Source organism: Myodes glareolus, chromosome 13 (genome assembly GCF_982192425.1).
Source record: "Myodes glareolus chromosome 13, mMyoGla1.1, whole genome shotgun sequence".
Lineage (NCBI taxonomy): Eukaryota > Metazoa > Chordata > Mammalia > Rodentia > Cricetidae > Myodes > Myodes glareolus.
This window is the reverse complement of record NC_142038.1, coordinates 40,953,294-40,976,726: the sequence shown is the minus strand read 5'-3', so window position 1 is coordinate 40,976,726 and position 23,433 is coordinate 40,953,294. Positions and strand designations below refer to the sequence as shown.

Genomic DNA, 23,433 nt, shown 5'->3' with positions numbered 1-23,433 from the left:
ATTTGCTAGTAAGCATCCCCATTTGCTCACTGGAGTAAAAGGACCCAGAACTCCCTGTATTTGAAGAGAACAGGAGAAGTGCTAAGTTAGGTAAAGGAAATGGTGCTCCAAAACAATTCTCACTAATGACAGGAAGAATGGAGGGGGAAGGAGTGTGGATGGAAGAGCAAGCAGTTGGGAAGCCCGAGTACTTGGAAAGCAAGGCAAGAGCAACACTGAGTGTGTGTGTTCACAAGCTAACCTGCTGGGGTTTAGTCAAGTGATCTTCATGACCCATGTTATTAACTAATACCTTCTTCAATGGTACTTCTTTAATTCAAACTCAATGTGCTAATTGGTAGTTGGGGTTACCAAATACAACGTGTGTGTGTGTGTGTGTGTGTGTGTGTGTGAACAGTGTTCTTATCCAAGTATTAATGGTCAAAATTTAATAAACTCGGTCCTCATAAGAAGCACTAGGCTCATGAGCAACATTAGCTCTTTGCTCACTCATGGACTTAAGGACATCAAGTACTTGGCGACTTTGACATTTCCTCTTTGCTCCTTGGCCTCTCCTGAGGAAGGCATGGTCATGTGCTGTAACGGTGTAATAGGTGACCCGCAACTGTGAAGAGAAGGAAAAGCCGCAGAGGCTGCACTGACTGCCAAAGTCAACACACTGGATCCCCCTCCCAGTAAGATCGCGGCAACAGTTTCCTCCACGCCCCATGGCAAGCCCCATCCAGTCACAGATGACCTGGTTTCACCCAACGCTGGACATGCTTAGCCTAGTTCAGTAGTTTAGCATGTCATTCCTTTACCCACAAGAAGATTTTTGTTGTTTTTACTTTCAGCTCTTAGCCTCAGTTCAGTCTCTTCCCCACAATGAGTACCTTTGATCTCTCTCTCTCTCTCTCTCTCTCTCTCTCTCTCTCTCTCTCTCTCTCTCTTTCTCTTTTCGGAGCCCTCTGTTAGGCAGAGATATGGCTGGGCAAGACGTTGACATCTTGACTACAGGTAAACCTTGTATTTGTGTCTTAGGTACTTTTGGGTTGCTGTGATAAGACACCACAACACAGACAGCTTAGGGAAGAAAGGGTTTATTTTGGCTGATGGTTCCAGAGGATTAGGGTTCATGAGGGCAGAGAAGAGGCATGGTGGCTGGAGCAAGAAACAGAGCGCTCCCATCTTCAAGCCATGAGCACAAAGCAGAGAAAAATCAACTGGAAATGGTAACGAGCCTTTAAATTCTCAAAGCCCCTTCAATGACATTCTTTCTACAACAAGGCCATGTGTCCTCAACCTCCCCAAACAGTCCTATCAGCTAGGGACCATGTATTCAAATGGCTAAGACTATAGGGGATATTTCTCATTTAAACCAAGACAGCTTGCTACCAGGAGACACAAGCACTGTGCTTTTTCAGGTTTGAAAGAATGGCCACACCCACCACTGACGAGGCTTAGAGTTTTGACTTGGAGCTATAGTGAGATGCTGCAAGGGCTCGAGGGAGCTGTTTCTGAAGATAGCAGCAAGATGCCCCAAGAAGTCAGGAGGGTCCAGCTTCACCCCAAGGCCTTGGGATTTGCAAAGGCAAAGTCAAGGGCTAAGGTAAATATCATTGTCTTGCCATGGGAAAATCTCAGCATGACGTTGTTAAACTGGAAGATAAGTCAGATAGGAGAACAAGGAGTGAAGGGGACCCACGACTGTTCCTCCTACCACCCAACTCAAGGAAGATAGTCCAACTTCCACCCATTCCTAAATGAGACACCTTCTCTGGGCTGAGCACCATAGAAGGCTAAATCAAATGGATTGTAGCCCATCTCCCCAAATGCAAATGTGTGCAGAATGAATCCACAAAATCCAGCTGAAGGCATCCTACCTGAGCTACTCTTCCCCCGGATGGGTTCAAGATGAGAACTCCTATACTCCAGTCCTCTGCTTTCCTAGTTTCCAGCCCAACTTTCCCAATTCTTTAGATGTGTGGGACCCTGCTGAGGCACCATCTTTGCTACCAGCCGCTTTCTCCATGCAAAATCCCACCACTAATTAACAGCTTGCACACCCCTGGCAGATCAGGGGGCTCCTCTCTCACCACTGCAGCTGTACATCACTCGCGAAGAATGCCCAGCAGCTTCTCTTTTGTTCCCTACAGGAAGCAATAGTTCTAAGAGTGTGGTTGTGGGAAGGATTAAGCACATTCGTTCCCTCTTCCCCATCCCATGCCGTGGGTTAAAAGTGCTAAACAATGGTCGTGCTAATAGCATAGGTGTGTGTGTGTGTTGGTTAGTTTTGGGTTTGTTTTTTGTTTGTCAACTTGACACATTTGTTTGTCATCTGGGAAGAGGGAACCTCAATTGAAAAATGCCTGCAGGGAAATATGTGGAGTGTTTGCTTGGCTAAAGATTGACGTGGGAGGGTCCAGCCCACAGGGGTAGTGCGCCCTTGGGCAGGTGGTCCTGGGAGATACTATGGGAGATACTAGGGGAAGAAATTAAACATGAGCCCGGAGAGCACAAGCAGTCATCCTCTGTGGTTTGCTTCAGTTTCTGACTCCAGGTTTGTGCTTGGGTCCCTGCAGACGGACTGTGACCTGGGAGGTATAAAAGGACTAGCTGGTTTTAGTCTGTGCTTTATTGTAGCAGCAGAAAGCCAGCTAGGACAATGTGTGAGCCGCTCAACAATCCCCAGAGTGACTCTTTCTTGTGGGTGTTATCTTTATTTTTTGAGGACACTGAGATCAGCAAGGTTTATTGATGACTGACTACATGTGTGAACACCCACAATTCCAAAGCAAAAACTTAATCCACAATGAGACGGTATTACAAGGTCATTACAATGAGAGACTATTGGGAAAGAGGGCTCTGCCTTCAAGAACAGGACTCATTTCCTGACTAAAGATGCTTCCAGGAACCCGTTTCCTCTTCGTCCATGTGAGTATGCAGTAAGAAGATGCCATCTCCAGAGAACTGGTCCTCACCAGACACCAAATCTGTTAGTGCCTTGTACTGGCTGATTTTGTGTCAACTTGACACAAGCTAGAGTCATCAAAGAGGAAGGAGCCTCAGTTGAGGAAATGCCTTCATGAGATCCAGCTGTAAGGCATTTTCTCATCTAGTGATCAGTGGGGGAGGACCCAGCCTGTGGTGGGTGGTGCCATCCCTGGGCTGCTGGTTATGCGTTTTATAAGAAAGCAGGCTGAGCAAGCCAGGGGAAGCAAGCTAGTAAGCAGCTCTCCTCCATGGCCTCAACATCAGCTCCTGCCTCCAGGTTCTTGCCCTGTGTGAGTTCCTGTCCTGACTTCTGGTGATGTAATGTGGGCATGGAAGCTGACCACACCCTTTTCTCCCCAGCCTCATGGTCTTGTCACCTTACTAGAAACACTAAGACATCCTGAGGCTTGGACGCCTCAGGCTGTAGAACTGTGAGTTACACTTCTGTACAGACTGACCCATCTGAGTTCTGTCACTGTGGCCCAAGGACACTGCAGTGGTCCTCTGTGTGGTTCTCTTGGCTCTCACCCATGTTTTAATGTTAGTTTTAGCAAAGTTCTACTAAATGTCGCATTTTAATGATGATCCAGTTAACACTTAAAACATTTAGCCCTTCAGATCCAAATTTTGTTTATTTAAAAGAAGTCTCTCTTTCTCTCTCTCTCTCTCTCTCTCTCTCTCTCTCTCTCTCTCTCTCTCTCAGTGTGTTTGTGTCTTAAAGCTACTTCTGGAAAAAAAAAATCAATAGAGGACCAAGCTGGGATTCAAATCCAGGTAGTCTGACTTCATGGCAGTGTTCCTGAGTGTGGTGGGGCAGATACAGCGGGCAGAGCCCATCCAGTGACAAGTTGAAAGAATTTAAAATACCAATAAAATCATCCAGAAGTTAGAATGGAGCTTCAATATCACTGAGTATTTTTAATAGCAGTAATGAAATACTTTTCCTCCTTGGGTGGACCACTCCTCTGGACTTAGTAGGCTGGATACTATTCTGTCTACATGTGGGTCCAACCTGGAGCAGCCACAACACAATTCAGAGGAAATCACAAGTGGAAAACTGAGTATGGCGGAGATAAAAGATAGGAAGACCTTGGGCTTATACTTTTTGGATTCTGTTGTTTACATTTTAAAGTTACTGTGGCAAAATGCACCTATAGAAACGTATTGTTTTAATAATTTTTAAGTGTACAGTTTCATTTTCATAGTGTTAGGTCCATTCACAATGTACCTAGCAAGGACTTTACCAGAACTTCCCTATTACTCCAAACCAACCTCTTCAGCTATTGAAAACTTAACGTCCTAATTCTCCCGCTACAGCCCTTGACTCCGTCTCTATGAATTTATCACATATATGTGAAAGCATATGGTATTTTCTTTTTAAATATAATGTTCATTTATGTTTTAGCATATGTCAGAATTTTACTATTTTTCAAGGCCATATAAGATTCCACTGCAGGAAAGAACCTAGGTCTTGAGTGACCTCATTAAGCCGACACATCTTCTAGGATGCTTAGAAGTGAGATAAACTATCCTTCCTTTCTTCCTTTCTTCCTCCCTCCCTTCTTTTCATTTAGTTTTTCAAGACAGAGTTTCTTTGTGTAACCATTTTTCTGGAACTTGCTCTATAGATAGATCAAACTGGCCTTGAACTCACTATGATCTGCCTGCCTCTGCCTCCCGAGTGCTAGGACTAAAGGCATGCACCACCACACCTGGCAATGCACTATACTTTTTCTTTAGGTCGTGGAGAATTGTTTGTTCAGGCATAGCTCACATCCTTCTACAGCAGCTCCCAGGTGGGTGGCACAGAGTACTCAGGACAACTTGCTGGCATGTGGCAGAGTTTCTCCGAATCGTTGATGTGTATATCTAAAGCTATGTATGTGTGCATTAACACAGAACCATAAGGTCCACACCTCTGCCTTTGTTATCCTTAGTTATTTTGATAACCATTTCTTGCTCATTTTAACACTTATAATTACTCAGTACCTAACATTTAGTTCTGCGTAAAAACAAAAACAAAACAAAACAACAGCAAAAGGCCTGCCGAGCTCCAGGTTGCCTGGAACATCGTGCCGTGCTCTCTCAGGAACATAAATTGATATTCTCAGAATACTTATCAAAGTCTTCACTGGAGATAAAAAAGAAGAAAAACATTTGTTCAGAAATGCCACCCAGCATCAGTTCCAGTTTGGCAGGCATGTGAAAGGTGGGTGGTTAATGTCTTCTTATTATATGGCACTTGTGAAATTGAAAGCATTACAGCAATAATAATAGCAATAATAATGAAGGGATACTTACTAAACCTGAAAAAGACGAAATGAGTAGTAAGTTACCCTGGCAAAGAAGGTTGAGAGGATGCCACGAAGGCAGTCGCCTTCTCTGGGAAGCAGACACGAGGTCTGACTGATCTGCAGGCTCCTTGTGGGGCACAGTGGCTTGTAGCTATAAAGAAGTGAGCGGTGGCAGTGGGGGATCCAGGGAGGTGAGGACCAGGAGACACATGAACTGGGAAGAATGCCTTTGTTCATGGGTTTCTATAAAAAAATATATCTTAAAAAAAAAAAAACCTGAGTAGCTGCATGTGGTAATGCATACCTTTAATCCCATGGTAGAGGCAGGTGGATCTGTGAGTTCGATGCCAAACTGGTCTACACAGCAAGTGTCAGGGCTACACAGAGATATCCTATATAAAAACAAAACCAAAAACCCCAAGTAAGCATGTATAGATTCTTTTCTGTGACTGTCATTAAAAATCAATTATGATGCAAAATATTAATTCATTGTAAGCATGCATTATGTCTTCTGCAATGATCACACTATGTAGCACCTCATGAACATTTAAGGCTTTGCTTGTTGCTTTCTGGCTTCCAGTTTTTCCTGTCCTGGGAGCGTACAAAAGCCTTTAGAGATTCATCAATCCAACCCTTTCATTTCCTAGACAAAGGGGAATGGCTGCCCACTGGCACATTCATCCTCAGTGTCAGAGATTGGCTTGCAAGTAGGTCTCCTGGCCCCCACTGGGCACTTTCTCATTATTTGACATGACTCACCCTTAGCCACAAGCCCAGCCTGTGCTTGTTTGCAGGGCTTTGGTCTCAAATAGGCTGCGGTTCTGTGAGGGAAAGGTACAGGTCTGTGTGGGCCTATTAGACCCAGAAAGGGGAGATGGTAAAAATACATTCTCTACACAAACACAGACCACACCCACACTCAGTCAGACCACCCTAGATAAACAACATCCCCTGAATCAGTCACTGTGTATGAGGGACATTTCTAAGGGTTCACATACAAGGTTATTGATGTCAAAGGCAAACAGCCAGAGAATGGCATGCTTTTTACAAGCTCCGCGCATAAAACCCTGGTTACAGATGGGAACTGGGAGGTCAGGGGACATCTCCATAGAGTCCCTAGCTACCACACTCTCAGAATGATCGCTAATTCGTGGTGGAACCTGGTTCCAAACTCCGGCACAAACAAAACAAACAAAAAAAGCCCGACCATTCTGACATCTACTTCTGATCTACTACGTGTGTGCATCCACATGGCACATGTCCCAGTCTGGCCATCCGTGTTTCTGCTTGACAGCACCAGGATGCTTTGTGGTACCATTCCTGGGAGAAATAGGAATGAAGTGGTCAGGCCTCTCGCGGTCGGAGCCATTTTCTTCATGTCTTTTGAGAACTTTTAATACCGTAGTTTGAAAAATGGCTGTCATATATGCCTGTTCACAGTAACGTAAGAAATGAGTTAAGAATATTCATAAACTATGGAAACTATTAAAAAAAAAAAAGTGCTAGAAACTGACAACCTGGAGTTTATCATCAGAAAGTACCATAGCCTGCAGAAATGTAGCTTTCCTGTGCTCCACAGATTTCTTAAAAGCAGCCGCACTCAGAGAGAAGCATTGCCTAGACACTGCTTGCTCAAGTGAAGATGAATCATTTTGTTTACAAAACAGGAGCCAGCCGGTTGTCTGCATCGTCTCAGGCAACGGACTGTCCCCGTAGCGCATTCCGCGTCTCCTTCCATATCGTTCGCTGCCTCTCGTACACGGACTCCTGGAAAATCCTCTCCACTTGGGTAGAAAAGCCTCGGCTTTCTTCCTCTAGGGCGTTGATGGTCTGCAGCGCCAAGGGAGTCCTTTCCCGAGGGAGGGGGCTGTTCAGGGGCCGCATGGGTATGACGGAGTTGTATTTGTGCTGCCTGTTCACAGAGTTCATCAGGGAGGTGTAGAACTGGAAGTTACACCAGGTGTCTCGAAGGAAGTTTTCAGTCAGTAACAAGATGGTCCACGCAGACCCATTTACAGCATCGTCAAGATTCTGCAAATGCAGCCTGCCACACGGCATCTCGGCAAAAATGATCCCCGGCCTGATACCAAAGTCATTTTGCAGCAGATCCTGGACCCTGAGGGCCTCATCTAAGTCGTCCTCTGCATGCAGGATCACAAATTTGAGGAAGACTTCTTCTTCAGCTTCCTCCTCAGGCATCTCGCCTTTTGCCTCAGCTCCCTCCTGCTCTCCTGGCGGGTCTGTTCTAGTGCTGTGTTCCACAAAACCATGCAAGGACACATCCTTAGAATCCTCCGATTCATGGCCGTCTGGATCTGCATCCTCACTGTGTCTCTTGTGCCAAGAAAGAAGGCAGTTATCTAGTTTAGACTTCCCAGCACCCATGGCGGACATGTGGGGCAGAAGAGGGAGCTTTACTTGAGTCTCAGCATTTCTTCTCAATCTAAAAAGGGAATAACAAAACAGAATATTATATGTTTAATCAAAACATTAAAAAAAAACTTTTGTTCAAACTGAAAAAAAACTAAAAATAAAAAACACTGTAACATAGAGGCCTAGGAAAGAAATGGCAGCCAACCAAGAAACCAAACTATCAGGGTTTTGTGAGTTTCACAAGGGCTGCCAGAGACAAGAGAAACATTTTGGTAGCAAACAGATACAAATGATGTAGATATCCCACAGATGACTGACAGCTGATCTGCTGAGTCAGCACCGAGGGACCTGAAATGTCGGTGTTCAGGATTCACTGAATTTCCGTGGCGGTGGACGAGATGGAGAGGAGACGAGGCCACACAAACCAGCTTTCCCCAGGTAGTCTTCAGGATGCTAGAGAACAAATATTCACCCGGGGAAAAAGTTAATATCCCAGTTTGTGTCAAAATCTAGGAACTAGGATCTGCAGCTTTCTCGAGTAAAGGCAACCGAGGATGAATTTCCGTTTATTCTTTCGTGATCTGAAATTCTGGAATTACAAGAATTAGACCAGCTGCAAAAGAAAAGTGATCCATGGGAGTGGAATTTAAATAATTTCAGAAGATGTTGGTAATGTTAACTTCAAGGGAAAAATCTTTCATCAGAAGACAATTTAGACTACATGAACACTACTTTAATATTTTCAAATATAAGTTACAGGATATAGAATCTATTATTTATGCTCAAAGACCAGATTTGAGAATAAACTAGGCTTTTGAGCCTATGCCTTTTCCCAGCTTGCATACATTCTTGGTGCTGTCTTTCTCTTTCTTAATTACTTTCTCTGTTTCTACCACCATAGATGTGTATACAGCCGCATCCGTAGTGACCTAAAGAACATAATGGCAAGGTTGCACATAATTCAGATCTAGAAGAAGTGGTGACGCTGCTGGAAGAACACACCTGGAATGTTATTCTGGTATACACAGAGGATAAAATCCCTTGTGCTGCCTCAGGTTAGTGAAGGAATTGATAGTCCCTGCTTGTCACGTGTGGTCTTTGTTCTTTAAGGCTGGCTCCAAGGTGCCAATTGAGCAAGAGGCAGTCTAAAGTGCCACTCTAAAATGTAGCCCGCACGCTTTGGAAATAATAAAACCTAATTGATTTGCCATTCTTCACCGGCTAGGACTCACTGCTGCCTTTTGTTACTGGTGAGGGTCTCATGAGGTCACTGCTCACCATGTGTGTCTGTGTTTAGTTTAGCTCACCTTTTAAAAAAAGGCAGTGATTCTCAGACATATACCCAAAGGGTACTTTATCCTGCTATAGCAACAATTGCTTAGCCATGTTCCTTGCTGCTTTATTCACAACAACCAGAAATCAGAAAGAACCTACTTGTCCCTCAACAGATGGATAAAGAAAATGTGGTGCATTTATACAATGGAATATTACTCAGCCATCAAAAAATTAAATCATGAAATTTGCAAGTAAATGGATAGAACTAGAAAAAGTAATCCTGAGTAAGTTAACCCAGACCCGGAAAGACAAATATAAGTATACACTTATATGTGGATATAGTCATTAAATCAATGGTAAGCAAGGTATAATTCATAGAACCACATCAGTTAGGTACAGAGTGAGTGGGTGCAGATAGATGTCCCCAGGAAAGGGGAATAGTATATTTATGGATGGATGGATGGGAGACAGGAACGGGAGGATCAAGAGGGGAAGGAGAACAAGGAGGATGAGGGAGGGAATATGGGAGCGACACCTAAAATTAACAGCCATTTGAGGAAGAGTGTGGAAACCTAATACAACAGACGCTTCCTAAAATATATACACAAATGAAGGCGAGCTAAATGAAAGAGCCAAATAATGGGGGAGACAGAGCCCCAACTTGCCATTTCTTGTCACCAAATGAAGCTTCAAGTTCCAGGATTGGATTGTATCTAATTGAATTGTTGGTCATAGGGGTCCCATGGAAACCCCCAAAACAACCCAGGCTATTGCCAAGACTACAGGTTGCTCTCCACAAATTGATAGCATTACTAAAGACACCACTTATACAACTCGTTGAACATTGAGAAATGGGGTTGGTGCCTTCACCCCTATGTTCTGTGTCTTTGGTACAGCAAAATACTTTGCTGATGGTGAAAGATACAAAATAATCACACAGTAGTTCAGAATTATGTATAATAAAGGGTTTTTTATTTAGGGGAGACTTACAGATCACTGTCGTAGATCACAGTCCTGTACACAAATGGGGAACAGGAACTGAATCTAATAGCTGGAAGCGAGAATCGGAAGCAAGAGAGTGAGCACAGGCTTCACAGCTGCATTTATAGTATAAGAGACCACACCCAAGTGCACTGATATCTTAAAGGCTATTGGCTGAAGGAGCTGAAGGAGCTCCCGCAGTACCCTGCCTGCCTCCAAAGGAGATATATAAAACACCACTAATGGTTTGATCTACAATGGTATCCTCTTGGCAAGACATGCTAGTGCAATGGTGGCACAAAGTTTGTGTGAGTAACCAACCAATATCTGATTTGACTTAAGGCTCACTCCATAAAATGCGACCCATACACGACACTGCTTGGGTGACCATGAACCTGAGGCTAGGTAGCCCAGGGACCTAGGGTAAAACCAAATATGACAGTTCTATAAATAAATAAATAAATAAATAAATAAATAAATAAATAAATACTAATAAAATGATTCCTAATGACATTTTGAAATACTAATAGATTAGAGCATAGGTTCTCAACCTTTCTAATGCTGCAACCCTCTAATACAGTTCATGTTTTGGTGATCCCCCAACCATAAAATTATTTTTCTTGCTACTTTATAACTATAATTTTCTACTGTTATGAATCATAATGTAAATATATGATCTTCAGATAGTCTTAGAAAACCCCTGTGGTAGGGCCATTAGACCCCTCAAAGGGGTCACAATCCATTGATTGAGAACAAATGATCTTGTTTAGCCTCCATCAAAAGCCTTGTGTAGCCTTCCTTCTACAGCAGATGGCAACAAATACAGAGACCCACAACCAGACATTATACAGAGAATGAGAGACCTAGGAACACTCACCCTCAAATGTGATGGCTCTGTCAATCCCTCCCCTCAGGGTTCAAGGATCCCCTTCGAAGAGGAAGCAGGAAGAGGACCTGAAAAAAGTGGAAGAGAAAGAGAGGATGGAGGACACTAAGAAAACAAGGCCCACTAAATCAATGACCAACACACATATGAACCCACAGAGACTGAGGCAGCACGCACAAGGACTACATGGCAGAGAGAGGGGCAGCCTGCTCTAACTCATTTCACAGGATCCCAAGAGAAGGCAGAGAGAGGGGAGGCTTGCTCTAACTGATTTCACAGGATCACAAGAGAAGGCAGAGGGAGGGGCAGCCTGCTCTAACTGATTTCACAGGATCACAAGAGAAGGCAGAGAGAGGGGGCAGCCTGCTCTAACTGATTTCACAGGATCACAAGAGAAGGCAGAGAGAGGGGGCAGCCTGCTCTAACTCACTTCACAGGATCATTCAGTGCTTGCAGTAAACAGAATGAGGAGAGTAAGTGCAGATGCAAGATCACTAGTGTTAGTCAAAGAAACCTGACAGAAAATAATGGTGACTTGAGACATAGTGGCTGCAGAGCAAGTGACTGAATTGAGATATGTTTTGAAAACAGAACCGAAAGGAACTGATGCTGAGCAGACCCTGGATACTATGGAGTTGGGAAAGAGGTTAACTCTGGAGATGCTTATTTGACGTTTATCTTCATACATCCTGTTTTTTTTTCAATTATCATTTAGTGTTTAACTACCTTATGTATTGGCCAAGATGGACTGTTGCAGAATATTAATTTAAGATGTATGACATTCACTTATTCTGTAAAACATTTGTTTAATGACACAAAGATGTGTTGCATTCTTTTATATTGCTTTTGTTTAACTCTGTGAAGTTGTGTTACTTTGCCTGTCTAAAACACTTGATTGGTCTAATAAAGAGCTTAACAGCCAATAGCAAGGCAGGAGAGGGACAGACAGGGTTGGCAGGCAGAGAGAATAAATAGAAGGAGAAATGTGGGGAAAGGGGACCGAGGAGTGAGAAAAGGAGGAGAGGAGGACCTGAGGGGCCTGCTGCCCAGCCACACAGAAAGACCACAGAGTAAGAAGCAAAGAAGTTTTTTAGGATAATGATAAAAGCCCAGAGGCAAGACGTAGATTGAGTAACTTAAGTTAGGAAAAGCTGGCTAGAAATAAGCCAAACTAAGGCCAGGCATTGATAAGTAAGAACAAGCCTCTGTGTAACTATTTGGGAGCTGGGTGGTGGACCCCCAAGAGTCAAAGAGTAAAGGACAGCCAACAGCAGGTAACAAGCAGAGAAATACGGAGAGCAGAGAGAAGTGCCACGAGGTGAGAAGACAGTGCGGGAGGGATGGACAGATCACTTGGGGAGAGTTCAAAAAGAAGCCAGAGAAAAGCAATATAGAAAATCCACGTGTAGTCGGGTGGTGGTGGCGCACACCTTTAATCCCAGCACTTGGGAGGCAGAGGCAGGCGGATCTCTGTGAGTTCGAGGCCAGCCTGGTCTACAGAGCAAGTTCCAGGACAGGCTCCAAAGCTACAAAGAAAAAGCCTGTCTCGAGAAACGAACAGAAAGAAAACCCGTGTGTATGTATGCATGTGTGCACAGGATGCAGGACAGCCTGAAATGCCATTCCTCAGAGCCTTTGCACCTCATTTTTCAGAGACTTGGAGCCCAACAGTTAGGCAAGATTGGCTGGCCACCGAGTCCCAGAGGTCTGAGTTTGCTGGGATCAAGATGAACACCTCCACCCCCAACTTTTTTTTTTTTAAACAAAACAAAACAAAAAACCCCAACAAAACAAAACAAAAATATGGGTTCTGAGGATCAAAACCAGGTCCTCTTGCAAGCATTTTACTGACTGAGTTATCTTCCCAGCCCTAGAAAGTCCACTTTGAAATATTTTGTCACAAAGAAAAAAGGTAGAAACATGAAGGAAGACTAGTGGCGGGCGGGGGATAATTTATAAAGGGTCTATCAGTAGCAAAGAGTAAGTGTTGAAGAGAAAATTGTGTATGAAGTAAGGGGCAGGCAGGGCTATGACGGGCAGACAAGAGGGAGTAGTTGGTCTTCGCTAGATAAATGGATGGAAACGTAGCTCAGCTGATAGAATGCTCACCTAAGAGTTTACTGTCATTTCAGTTAATCTTTTAAAAACATTTTGACCACCTAATTAAAGGGGCTCTCAAATTGTAGGAGTAAAATAATAATCTGATAAAATACATATGAACATTAAACTTTCAGTCTGTCTGTGTGTTTATCACGGGAAAAGGTTATATGTTTAAATAAGTACCTTTGAAATTTGGCACATTTAAAACCCCAGTACGTCTGTGATATTTGAGTCGGAGAACCTTTTTTTTCTATCTAATCAGCACCATCTTGTGGCAGAAATAGGTAAAATCAATGCTTCTTGTTCAACTAATGTTTTGCTATTAATGAAAAAAAATGCTTTATTGTTATTTACAGGTTTTGTTGAAAAGTTATCCTACACCAAGACTTGCTGGGTTTTGAAGGATGTGACGCCAGGGTGGGCAGACAGACAAATAGGATCCACTGCACTCTGCTTTATGCAGGTTTCCAGATGATAGGAATGCACTCAGGAGGACTACTTACAGCAGGGAGCAAGGACCAGGAGCGCATGGGTCTCAGAAACGCTCAGGAATCAGAGGCCCAACTGTGTCGGGATCATTCTGCACTAGGTAGTTATAGGGTTCAAGTTTACACATGCGGGATACGGGGGTAGAACAGAGGTAAGGGAAGGCTGGGGGAAATTATGAGCAGAAGAGACTTAAAGGTACTATGATCAGGGCTCTGGAGAGATGGTTCAGTAATTAAGCACGCACACTGGACTTGCTGAGAAGCCAGGTTCTGCTGTGGAGTATTTAACTATGTAAAGATGTGTTGCCTTTGTTTAGGATGTGGAATTTTATTTTAACTGTGTAAAGGTGTGTTGCATTTGTTTAATGATGTAATGATATGTTACATTTGTTTCACCTTGTCTGCCTAAGGCACCTGATTGGTCTAATAACGAACTGACAGACACTAGGTAGGCAAAGAACGGATAGGTAGGGCTGGCAGGCAGAACAAATAGGAGGAGAAATCTAGGCTCAGGAGGAAGAGTGGAGAGAAGAATGAAGAGAATGAAGGAAAAAGAGGAGATGCCCAGGGCCAGTCAGCCAGCCAGCCAGCCAGCCAGCCATGGAATAGGACATAAAGAAAGGTGAAAAGCCCCAAGGTAAAACGTAAAGAGAAAAAGGTACTGGGCCATGGTGGGGCATGCCTTTAATACCAGCACTTGGGAGGCAAAGCAGGTGGATCTCTGTGAGTTCGAGGCCAGCCTAGTCTACAGAGAGATTTCCAGGACAGCCATTGATACACAGAGAAACCCTGTCTCAGGGGGGGAAAGTGAGGGTTGGGAGGGTGGGAAGAGGTTAATTTAAGTTAAAAGAGCTACCCAGAAATAAGCCTGAGCTAGGTCGAACATTTAAAACTAGTAGTAAGTCTCTGTGTCATGATTTGGGAACTGGTTGGTGGTACAGGGTTCAGTTCCTAGAATCCATTGGGTGCTCACAACTGCCTACAACTTCAGCTCCAAAGGATTCAATACCCTCTTCTGGATCTATGGGTTCCTGGACTCAAGTACAAACATCCACACACAAAAGCTGTAGTCCAAGGCTATGTCTCAAACTGTCAGCAGAACATCCCTGTGGTACTCATTTTTGGAGGCATGAAAGACATACATTTGAGGGATTGTGGAGTCCTGATCCACATTTTCGGGGAGCAGCTGAGGACAGGCAATATGTTCCAGGACGAGAGTCCTTGCAAGGAAGTGTTGAGAGACCCATGTGCGAACCTGTGAAGATGAAACCTAGCCTTCAGTGGAGCCCCCAGGATGTTGGTGATGGCAAAGCTGTGGGATGTCTGCCATGGACATCTGTGGGTATGGAGTGGAGGGGGCTCGAGAGCAAGGCTGAGGGCTGCAGATGGCAAAGCTGGAGGAATTAGGCTACCCAAGGCGTTCAGAGCCTGGCCAGTTTAATTGTGACAGTACTACGACCACCTCTATATCGGACACTGAGCTACAGGATTTGGCGTTCACCCTGCGGGATTTTGGTTTGGTTTTTGTCTGACTATCCCTTGCTATGCTCGGATTCTTCTCTTTTGGAATGAGAATGCTAACTCTGGGAGGGGACTGGAGCGATGTCTCAGAGGTGACGAGCAGACTGTTATAGCTATAAAAGCATTTTATAGCATACTGTTCTTGTTACAGGACCCAGGTTTAGTTCCCGGCACACAAGTCACAGGGCTCACAGCCTCCTGTAACTACAGCTTCAGGGGCTCTGACACATTTGGCCTCCAAGAGCACCTGTAGTCACGTGTACACACCCAACACACACATGTAATTAAAAAATAAAATAAATCTCAAAAATGTTTACTTTGTGTCTTATGTTAGAAGTATGAGATTTGGTTTCAAATTTTTATCCAAACTCATAATTAAGAGAATTTTGACTTTTTAAGTCTAGGAACTATTAATGACTCTGAGATCTGTTGATGTTGGACTGACTTTAGTGTCCACTAACAGTTACGAGCCTACAGGGATGAAGAGTGAAAGGTGAGGACTTGCACGTGATGTCGACCAAAGGTGAAACCGTGACAGTCAGTGCCAGTTGTCAACTGGTTGGATCTAGAATCACTTAGAAGCCAGGCATCTTCGCATACCCACCAGAAACGATCTAGTTTAGTCTCTGGCCATGCCTGCGGGGGATTGTTAGGTTAGGTCATTGTGGTGGGAAGGCCTGAGTACTGTGGTTAGTGCCATTCCCTGAGTTGGGATCCTGGACTGTATAAGGAGAAAGTAAACCGAGCATGCGTCCATCACTTTCCGCTTGCTGACGGCCCTGTGATGTAGCAAGTGACTACAAGCTCCTGCTTTGGTTTTCCAGTGCCGGGAGGAAGAAACCTGAGGTCTTCCGGGGCTTGTTAGCCAGCCAAGCTGAATCAGCTAGTCCCAGGGTGAGAGACCTTGCCTCAAAAATCAAGGTGGGTGGCCATCCTAAGGGACAATCCCATAGGTTGATTTCTACCTTCCACAATATATGTCTATATATGTGCATGCACAACCATATCCACAAGTTCCCACATGTACACACACATACACAGAAACAATAGCAATGTTTTGCTATTAAGAAAGCACCCCAAATATTCCTGCAGCCGGGGAGGATAGTTACAAGAATGGAAGAAATATGGCTGGAGGCCTATCCTGACTCTAGATTATTGCTATGTAGCCCAGCTTTGCTCCTGCCTCATGTGCTACCACTCCTGCCTTAGGAGACTTTTTCAAAGGTCGTTGAGCTCATCTATATTTGGGACGTCCAGTAGAAAGTAAACTTAGTGTTCTTATTTCTAAAAGTCACCCCTTCCAGGGCTGGAGAGATGGCTCAGAAGTTAAGAAAAGTCACCCCTTCTTCTGGGCCCACAAGAGACTCAAACTCTGAGCGCTGTTCTGTGGGATTTCCATGAAGGCGAGACCACAAGAATAAACACCAGTGACAAGGACTCTAGCATTTCCTGGAACAGCTACCACTACCGTTCTTAGTAGGTCAAGTCAATAACCGCTGACCCACAATACACTGTCAGGACGTGCAAAATAGATGGGTGGATGGACTAATGGACACACTTACCAGTTTTTCCTCTTCAATCTGTTCTACATCAGACATGCTTCTCTGTAGATGAAAGTTTTATATTATCTGTCTACCAAGACAGAACCCTGGAAAGAACCCTCACACTCACCCATTCTCTCCCTAGCTTCTCCCAACTAATCTTTGATTCCTACAAATATGTCTCCTAAACTTTACAAAGTTTTTTTAAATCCTTTTCACGGTATTGTCTCTATGAAGTAAAGACTCACATCCCTCCTTAGATGTCTATAAATCCCATAACTCAGCTGGTCTCATGGCCTCCATGTCACTACCCTTTGAAGGTTATTTTTAGAAACATTTTTCCGCAACGGAAAATCAGAAATGAAAAATGCTATTTTTTTTAATTGCTTAAAGATCCCCAGATAATAACCTGTACCTTTGGGGGAAAACTCTCTTTTCTTTGGCTATTAACCCTCCATGACTGCATCTCTCCTTTTCTCTGTAACATCTGCCCCTACTTTATTAACTTTCAAAGATATAACACCCTTTGATTTGGCAATCCCCCAAATCTTCTGTTCTAGCTTCATTTCTGTTGCTGTGAGAAAATATTCCAGCAACAGGTGATTTAGAAGAGAAAGGATTTATTTGGCTTATAGTCCCAAGTTCCATCACATCTGTGGTGGTCACAGACTTTTATATTTGAATGTTTGTTTCCCAATTGTTGAAACTGTTTCATAAGGATTAGGAGGTACGGCCTTATTGGAGGAAGCATGTCACTGGAGGGACCTTGGAGGTTTCAGAAGTGCAGACTAGGATCAGTCTTACTTTCTTTGTCTGTGAATCAGGATGTAAGCTCTCAGCTATTGCTCCAGCACCAAGCCTGCCTGCCCGCTGCCACGCTCGTCGCTATGATGGTCATGGACCAGCACTCTAACTAAGCCCACAGTAAATGCTTTCTTTTATAAGTTGCCGTGGTCATGGTGTCTCTTCACAGCAACAGAACAGCAACCAAGACACCATCATTCAGGGATATCGAGGCAGGAAGTCAAGCAGATAGTCACATCACATTCACAGTCAAGAGCAAAGAGAGAATAATGCACCCTTGATTGTTTGCTTAGTACCCAGCTAATGCTCTTTAGTTTTATAGAACCCAGGGCCCAAAGCCAAGGGATGGTGCCACTCACAATGGCTGGATCTCCCAACATCAATTAACCATCAAGACAGTCCCCTGTAGACAAGTCAACTGGCCCACCTCATTTATACAATTTTGTAAGTTGCCAGTAAACCTAACCAGCACACCCTCGTGTGTCTTACCTGTGTTTTACCTGTTTAGAACACATGCTCCCACTGTCTACAGAAGTGGTCTTTTCTATTTCAAGACACTGTTTAGGGCCATGTTGTCAGAAAGCATACCATGTCTAGGTTGAACTGAGTAGTATTCCCCTGTGGTGCTGTAATGTCCTGGTCACCTCAGCACTCTTGTAGTTCTTGCGGACTTGGGAGGCAGCTTCAAACTGCCTCAAAACTCACTCTGGCAAATGGCAATGTAAAGTGTTATTTATTCCCATGGCAGAATCCTATTAACAACGTTTATGAATTAAATTAATTCCTTCTGTAATAATTAGTTGATACAAAATAATATATATAGGATGACCCTAGCTTTGTAATGCAAAATACAGATAAAATAGACAGGAAAAACTACACCAAAAAGTTAGTATTGATTATCTGTGGATGTTATATATACAAGGACATGTAACTATTTTTGTTCATATATATTTACACACATATATAAACACATAAATATTTCTCACATAAGCACACATAAATACATGTATTTTACAAGGACTATGCTATATGAAGAAAAGGGGCTTATTATATAAAAATATTTTCTACGTTTTGTCTTCTAAAATGCAGGTCACATTAACTCAATGCCCATATAGCATGGGTTAAGTCACCTTTGTATTTAACTATATTTCATCTTCTCTTTACATACATGCAAATTTTGCAATGGCATGGATTTGCTAATTCCACAACAATCCAGTTCCCAGAGCTTCTCCAGTCCTCTCCACAACTCTAAATACTGCTCAGTCACCGGAATCTGAGCATCACCCCAGCGTGCAGAGGAGGCCGTAGAGAAAATAAATGCTTAATTACTTTAAAAACTGCCTCTGTCAAGGTTGAAGAGATAGCTCAGAGGCTAAAAGTACTGGCTGTTCTTCTAGAGGACCTGAGTTCAATTCCCAGCAGCCACATGGTGGCTCATAGCCATCTATAATGAGATCTGGTGCCCTCTTCTGTCCTGCAGGCACACATGCAGACAGAACACTGTATACATAATAAAACAAATCTTAAAAAAAAAAAAGAAGTAACCCAGACCCAGAAACACAATTATCACATGTACTCATTCATAAAACAAAGAAAACCAGCCTACAAATCACAATCCCAGAGAACCTAGACAACAATGAGGACCCTAAGAAAGACATACATGGATCTAATCTACATGGGAAGTAGAAAAAGACAAGATCTCCTGAGTAAATTGGGAGCATGGGGACCATGGGAGAGGGTTGAAGGAGAGGGGAGAGGCAGAGAGGGGAGCAGAGAAAAATGTAGAGCTCAATAAAAATCAACAAAATTAAAATATAAGAAAGATGGCTGCACAGATTTAACAGCGGCAACAGGAGGAGCATGGTTTGTAGATATCACAGTTTCAGGGGCACAGCAGTCTCTGCTTACTCGGCACTGCTTTTCTTCAGCTTCAGTTTCATGGGTTTAATCACAATCCAAAACTACTAAATGGAAAAGTCCAGAAATGTGTAAGTCTTGTTTTAACTTCTTACTAGTTTGAGCAGTGTCCCGCCGGGACCTGAGTCATCCTTCTGTCTGGCATGTCCACACTGAAGCTGCTACTTGCCTGGCAGTCACTGTGTAGAGTATCAGATAACTGTCGGAGTACCACAGGGTGAGTATCCAAGTAACCCTTATTTTGGCAATTTTATTACAGTATACTGCTATCACAGTCCTATTTACCAGTTACTAATTTCTAACTATGCTTAATTGACAAATTAAGCCAGCCTACAGGTATGTGCATGAAGAAACCCTTACTTTTCATATGGTTTTCTGGAACCCACTGGATTGAGCAGATAAAGGCCAGCTGCTGTACTAGCTTCAGTACCTAGCAGTCCACTCGCAGGGCAGCGGCAAAGGGTCTGGTTATACCAGGGCAGAGCTCAACTGCACATGAGAAGGAAAAGGAGGGGAGCAAAGAGTCAGAGAGAGTAGCGGTCACTGTGGCAGAGAAGGAAGGCAGAAGAGATGAGAGAGTCGGGGGTAGGATCCCAGGCCTTTAAAGTCACTGTTAAAGTTGTTTATTTGTTTTGCTTTTTAATCATCCTCATGAGAAGCTACCAGAGGGTTTTGAAGAGAGTAAAAGTTCTGACATTAAAAAAAAAATATTCACTGCTTTTTAGAGGCTGGCTCTAGAGAAGCCAGGGCAGAAACATCTCCTATGGCTTAGCTTGAGAGGGAGAAGGCAGTCAGGTGCAGCCCACGGAGTTTGCTGGCCGTTTAAATCTCAGCTGAAATGAAGACGGCAAGCCTGGGGTGCTCATGCACACCTTCAGTCCCAGCACGCAGGAGACAGGAGACAGAGGCAGATGGATCTCTCTGGGTTTGAGGCCAGCCTGGTCTACACAGTGAGTTCTAAGACAGCCCCAGCCGACATAGCAAGATCCTGTCTCAAATAGTAACAACCAAAAGCCAACCAATCAGCCAAAGGCCAGAATGAGTATCTTTGAGGCAGAATGAAGCCATCATTGTATAGATGTTACCTATAGTCAGGGACTAATGGTTCCTGGTGAAAATCATTTGGGGAGAATATATCGCTAAGACAAGGATGGCTAAGACCTGGGCCCTGGGCACTCTAACATTTAGTCATCGAGAAGTCTCAGTGACCAATGGGGTGGGGACACAGCAGAAACCAAGAAGCTGCACGTCTAAGGAAGGACGCAGACCACTGAGGAGGAGCACGCCTCTGACAGTGGTGACTGACTGGTCAGGGAAGACGAGAACTGAGAACCGTGCACAGACACCAGCTTTCACAAGACTGTCCCTGATGTCACCCAGAGCCAGCAAGGGGAAAAGGAGGAGGAGAAAAAAAAAATAGGAGAAGTAGGAACACAGGCCCAGAGGCAAGCCTTCCAAAGAGGCTACTTAATAAAGGGGAGCCAGGATATGGGGACATTTGGCCTGGGGGGTATTATTTAAAGGTGGTATTCAACTTTACACACTTGCTAAATTGATGACTAAAAAAAAAAATCCACCAAATGAGGAGCAAAGGAGATGTGATTGTACAGCAGAAACGTGGTTTGTACTTCAAGCCCCATAAAGTAACAATGGCTTTGCCTCAAATATAACTCACTATTCTTTATGTGCTCATCTATTTTCTGGTAGAAATGATAGACAATGGAGCTAACTTTGAATATGTCCATGACACTGCTAAAGTGTTAGGTCAGTAAGGATCATATTTTAAAATGCCTTTTGAAAGCTTATTGTTCTACAAAACTTGAGTGGTTCTAACTAATGCAATACTGAAACCAGCTCAAATGACTTCCATTCAAATTAGCCCTGGAAAAGCAGAATAAAAAAACTTCACACACAAAACTTTCTGCATTGGCTCTGTGTGGCTGGCTGAAATGGCACAGAGCTCTTAAAAGTCACGTAAGCCTCTATTTGCTCATGGTCCTGAGTGTCTTTCAAAAATCTGTTCCCAGCACTCCAAAGGGATAGGAAGGATAGAAATTTGATGGGCTACATAGGGGTGGAGGCTAGCCTCTACTACATGTCTTGAAACAAAACCTTCCTAGTCAAAACGATACCCATGACTGGCAAATAGGTGCGCGGGTTTTCCCTCCAGAAAGGGGCAGCCCTCGGATGGAGGCACCGGGCCTGCCCAGCAGACACTGCGGACCGACCTGGGCTGCACGCTACTCCCAGCCACCCGTTCCCCGGCGCCCGCAACTTGCCTGGGAAGCAGTGCTGCGCGGCCACGAGGCTCTTCAGTTTTCTTCTCCCACTGAACAAGCCCTTATTGACAGGTGACTCGTCGCAAAGGTCTGTAAGTTAGGATGTGACTGCCAGAGATCTTGTTCCGAAGCTGCTGCGACTCGGCACGCCACGCCCAGTGAGTCTGCGGCGGGAAGACCTGGGCTGGTCATGGAGCCCTCGGGGTAATGGACTTCGCTTTCGGAGGTCGTGCTCTGTGGGCCTCCCGGTGTCCTGGCAGACTGGGCCACCAGTGACCGAGTGGAGGATGGGGTGACTGTGCCCAGGAGGAAGCAGATGGCCAAGGGCGGAGGAGGGGAAATGCCGTGGGGGAACTGTTACCCAGGCAAATGCCGACTTGCCTCCCTGGTTTTGTTTCTTCCTTTTGAATTTCTGTTTTCCTCCTTTTAAATTAAGTCCCAAAGTCCAGGCTAGGAGAAGCCCGAAAAGGAATTCGGCTTCTATCTGTTCCTTACAGTTCAAATAAGGCCCAAGACCAACAAAAAAACCCCAACCAAACTAACCAACAAGAATCTAGTAAAAACTACAAACCTTCCAGAGTCCCCATACTCTATTTTTACCTCAGGCTCCAATGTTGGACATACCTCAAAAATTTAGTTAGATCTTCTCTGACATTTTGGTGATTTTGAGAAAGGATCTCACTATGCAGTTCTGGCTGTCCTGGCACTCACTTAGTAGGATAAATTAAAAAACAAACAAACAAATGGATGTAACTGCTCTGAGGTACGAGGGAGGAGAAAGTTTATTGTAGAGATATGGAAGAGCATAGTCAGAGGCAGGGACATGGGGAGAGTTCACAGTGGACCATGAGGAGAGGGACAGGCGCGGGGGGGGGGGGGGTACCAGATGCAGTAGCCGAGACAGTAAAAGGTAAAAGAACAAGTAACCAAAATATCTGGATTATATAGGAAAGAGTCTCTGGGGGAAGGGTAGGTCCTGAGGGATGCTGGGAGAACCTGGTGGCCAGGTTCGCTTTGATATGTTAAATAGACACCCCAGCCATTTGTTTCAGGGTTTGAGATTTAACACAGACCAAACTGTTCTCCAGTTTAGGGATTCTGGCTCTGCTGGGATTAAAGTGTGTGCGCCTCCATGTGCACACACAATTTCCACTTGCTTGTCTAGGAAAGGAACTTAACCAAATCCAGGGAGCCCACGGATTGCACACTGGGCTTGAAAGCCTGTTGTCAGAGGCACACAGCACAGACCGCTGTCACTCTCTTCTCTGCAGCCTACTGCATGTACCACTGACCTTGCGAGCTAGCAGATAGTCCCTACTCAGACTGCTGCCCTGTCTGCACCACCTTCTCTCGCCACTGTCTTCTCCAGCGTTGCCCCTCTTGGCCTTTGGGCTCTTCTTGCCTCTTCTCTATCAGTTTCCTTTGCTTGTCCCTCTTCCTCTGGAAGTTCTTAGAATCAGTGCCCCCCTCCACCTCCTTTTCTTCTTTAGTAAACTATAAACTACTTAATGCGTACCACTGGTGTAAATCCCTGAGGTGTGATCTGAAACTCTATTGTGGCGATGTGGACAATGTTGCAAACCTCTGCTTTTATTCCCAGTGGAAAATTAACCTTTGTAGCAGCATGTCCCCAGTTTTCCCCCAGGAAGGAACCAGCAAGGTTTAGTTTTTAATCAGTCTTTGTTGTAACTGGTTAGTTAAAATAATGGCTGAACTGTGATTGTGAGGCTGAGCATTTGTCCGGCTAGGCCATTTAGTAATCAACAAGAAGGGTTAGCTCATCAAGGATACGACAAAAAGGAAAGCAGTGCCATCGGTTTTCACTAACTTCACCTTCTTCCATGCCTTCCTGCTGTAAGGTGAAGATGCTGAATGCAGTAGCTGGAAGGTTTACTATTCTAGCAACCAGAGAACTTCAATTAATAAATACTGCTCCACCTGTCTCTCCTCCAAAACATTCAAACTAATGACATATGTAACGAACACCTACTTCCCCATTCG

General features: G+C 44.2%; 1 protein-coding gene across 3 annotated transcripts; it reads right to left on the bottom strand.

Annotated features, from left to right (window-relative positions):
• Positions 1 to 1,063: 1,063 nt before the first annotated feature.
• Positions 1,064 to 21,751, bottom strand: Ticam2 (TIR domain containing adaptor molecule 2). 3 transcript variants are annotated; one of them, XM_085699900.2, is made up of 3 exons: positions 21,433 to 21,751; positions 10,774 to 10,850; positions 1,064 to 7,710 (listed from the first exon to the last, which is right to left on the bottom strand). In XM_085699900.2, the coding sequence occupies exon 3, from the start codon at positions 7,659 to 7,661 to the stop codon at positions 6,960 to 6,962; it is 702 nt and encodes a 233-aa protein (XP_085556026.2). In that variant the 5' UTR covers positions 7,662 to 7,710; positions 10,774 to 10,850; positions 21,433 to 21,751; the 3' UTR covers positions 1,064 to 6,959. The 3 variants fall into 3 exon arrangements, with proteins under 3 accessions (XP_085556026.2, XP_048275632.3, XP_085556027.2); XM_048419675.3 differs by lacking the exon at positions 10,774 to 10,850; XM_085699901.2 differs by lacking the exons at positions 10,774 to 10,850; positions 21,433 to 21,751 and adding an exon at positions 9,906 to 9,983.
• Positions 21,752 to 23,433: the final 1,682 nt, after the last annotated feature.

Coding starts and splice junctions, on each gene's coding strand:
- Ticam2 (XM_085699900.2), bottom strand. CDS start 7,661: ATGTCCGCCATGGGTGCTGGGAAGTCTAAACTAGATAACTGCCTTCTT.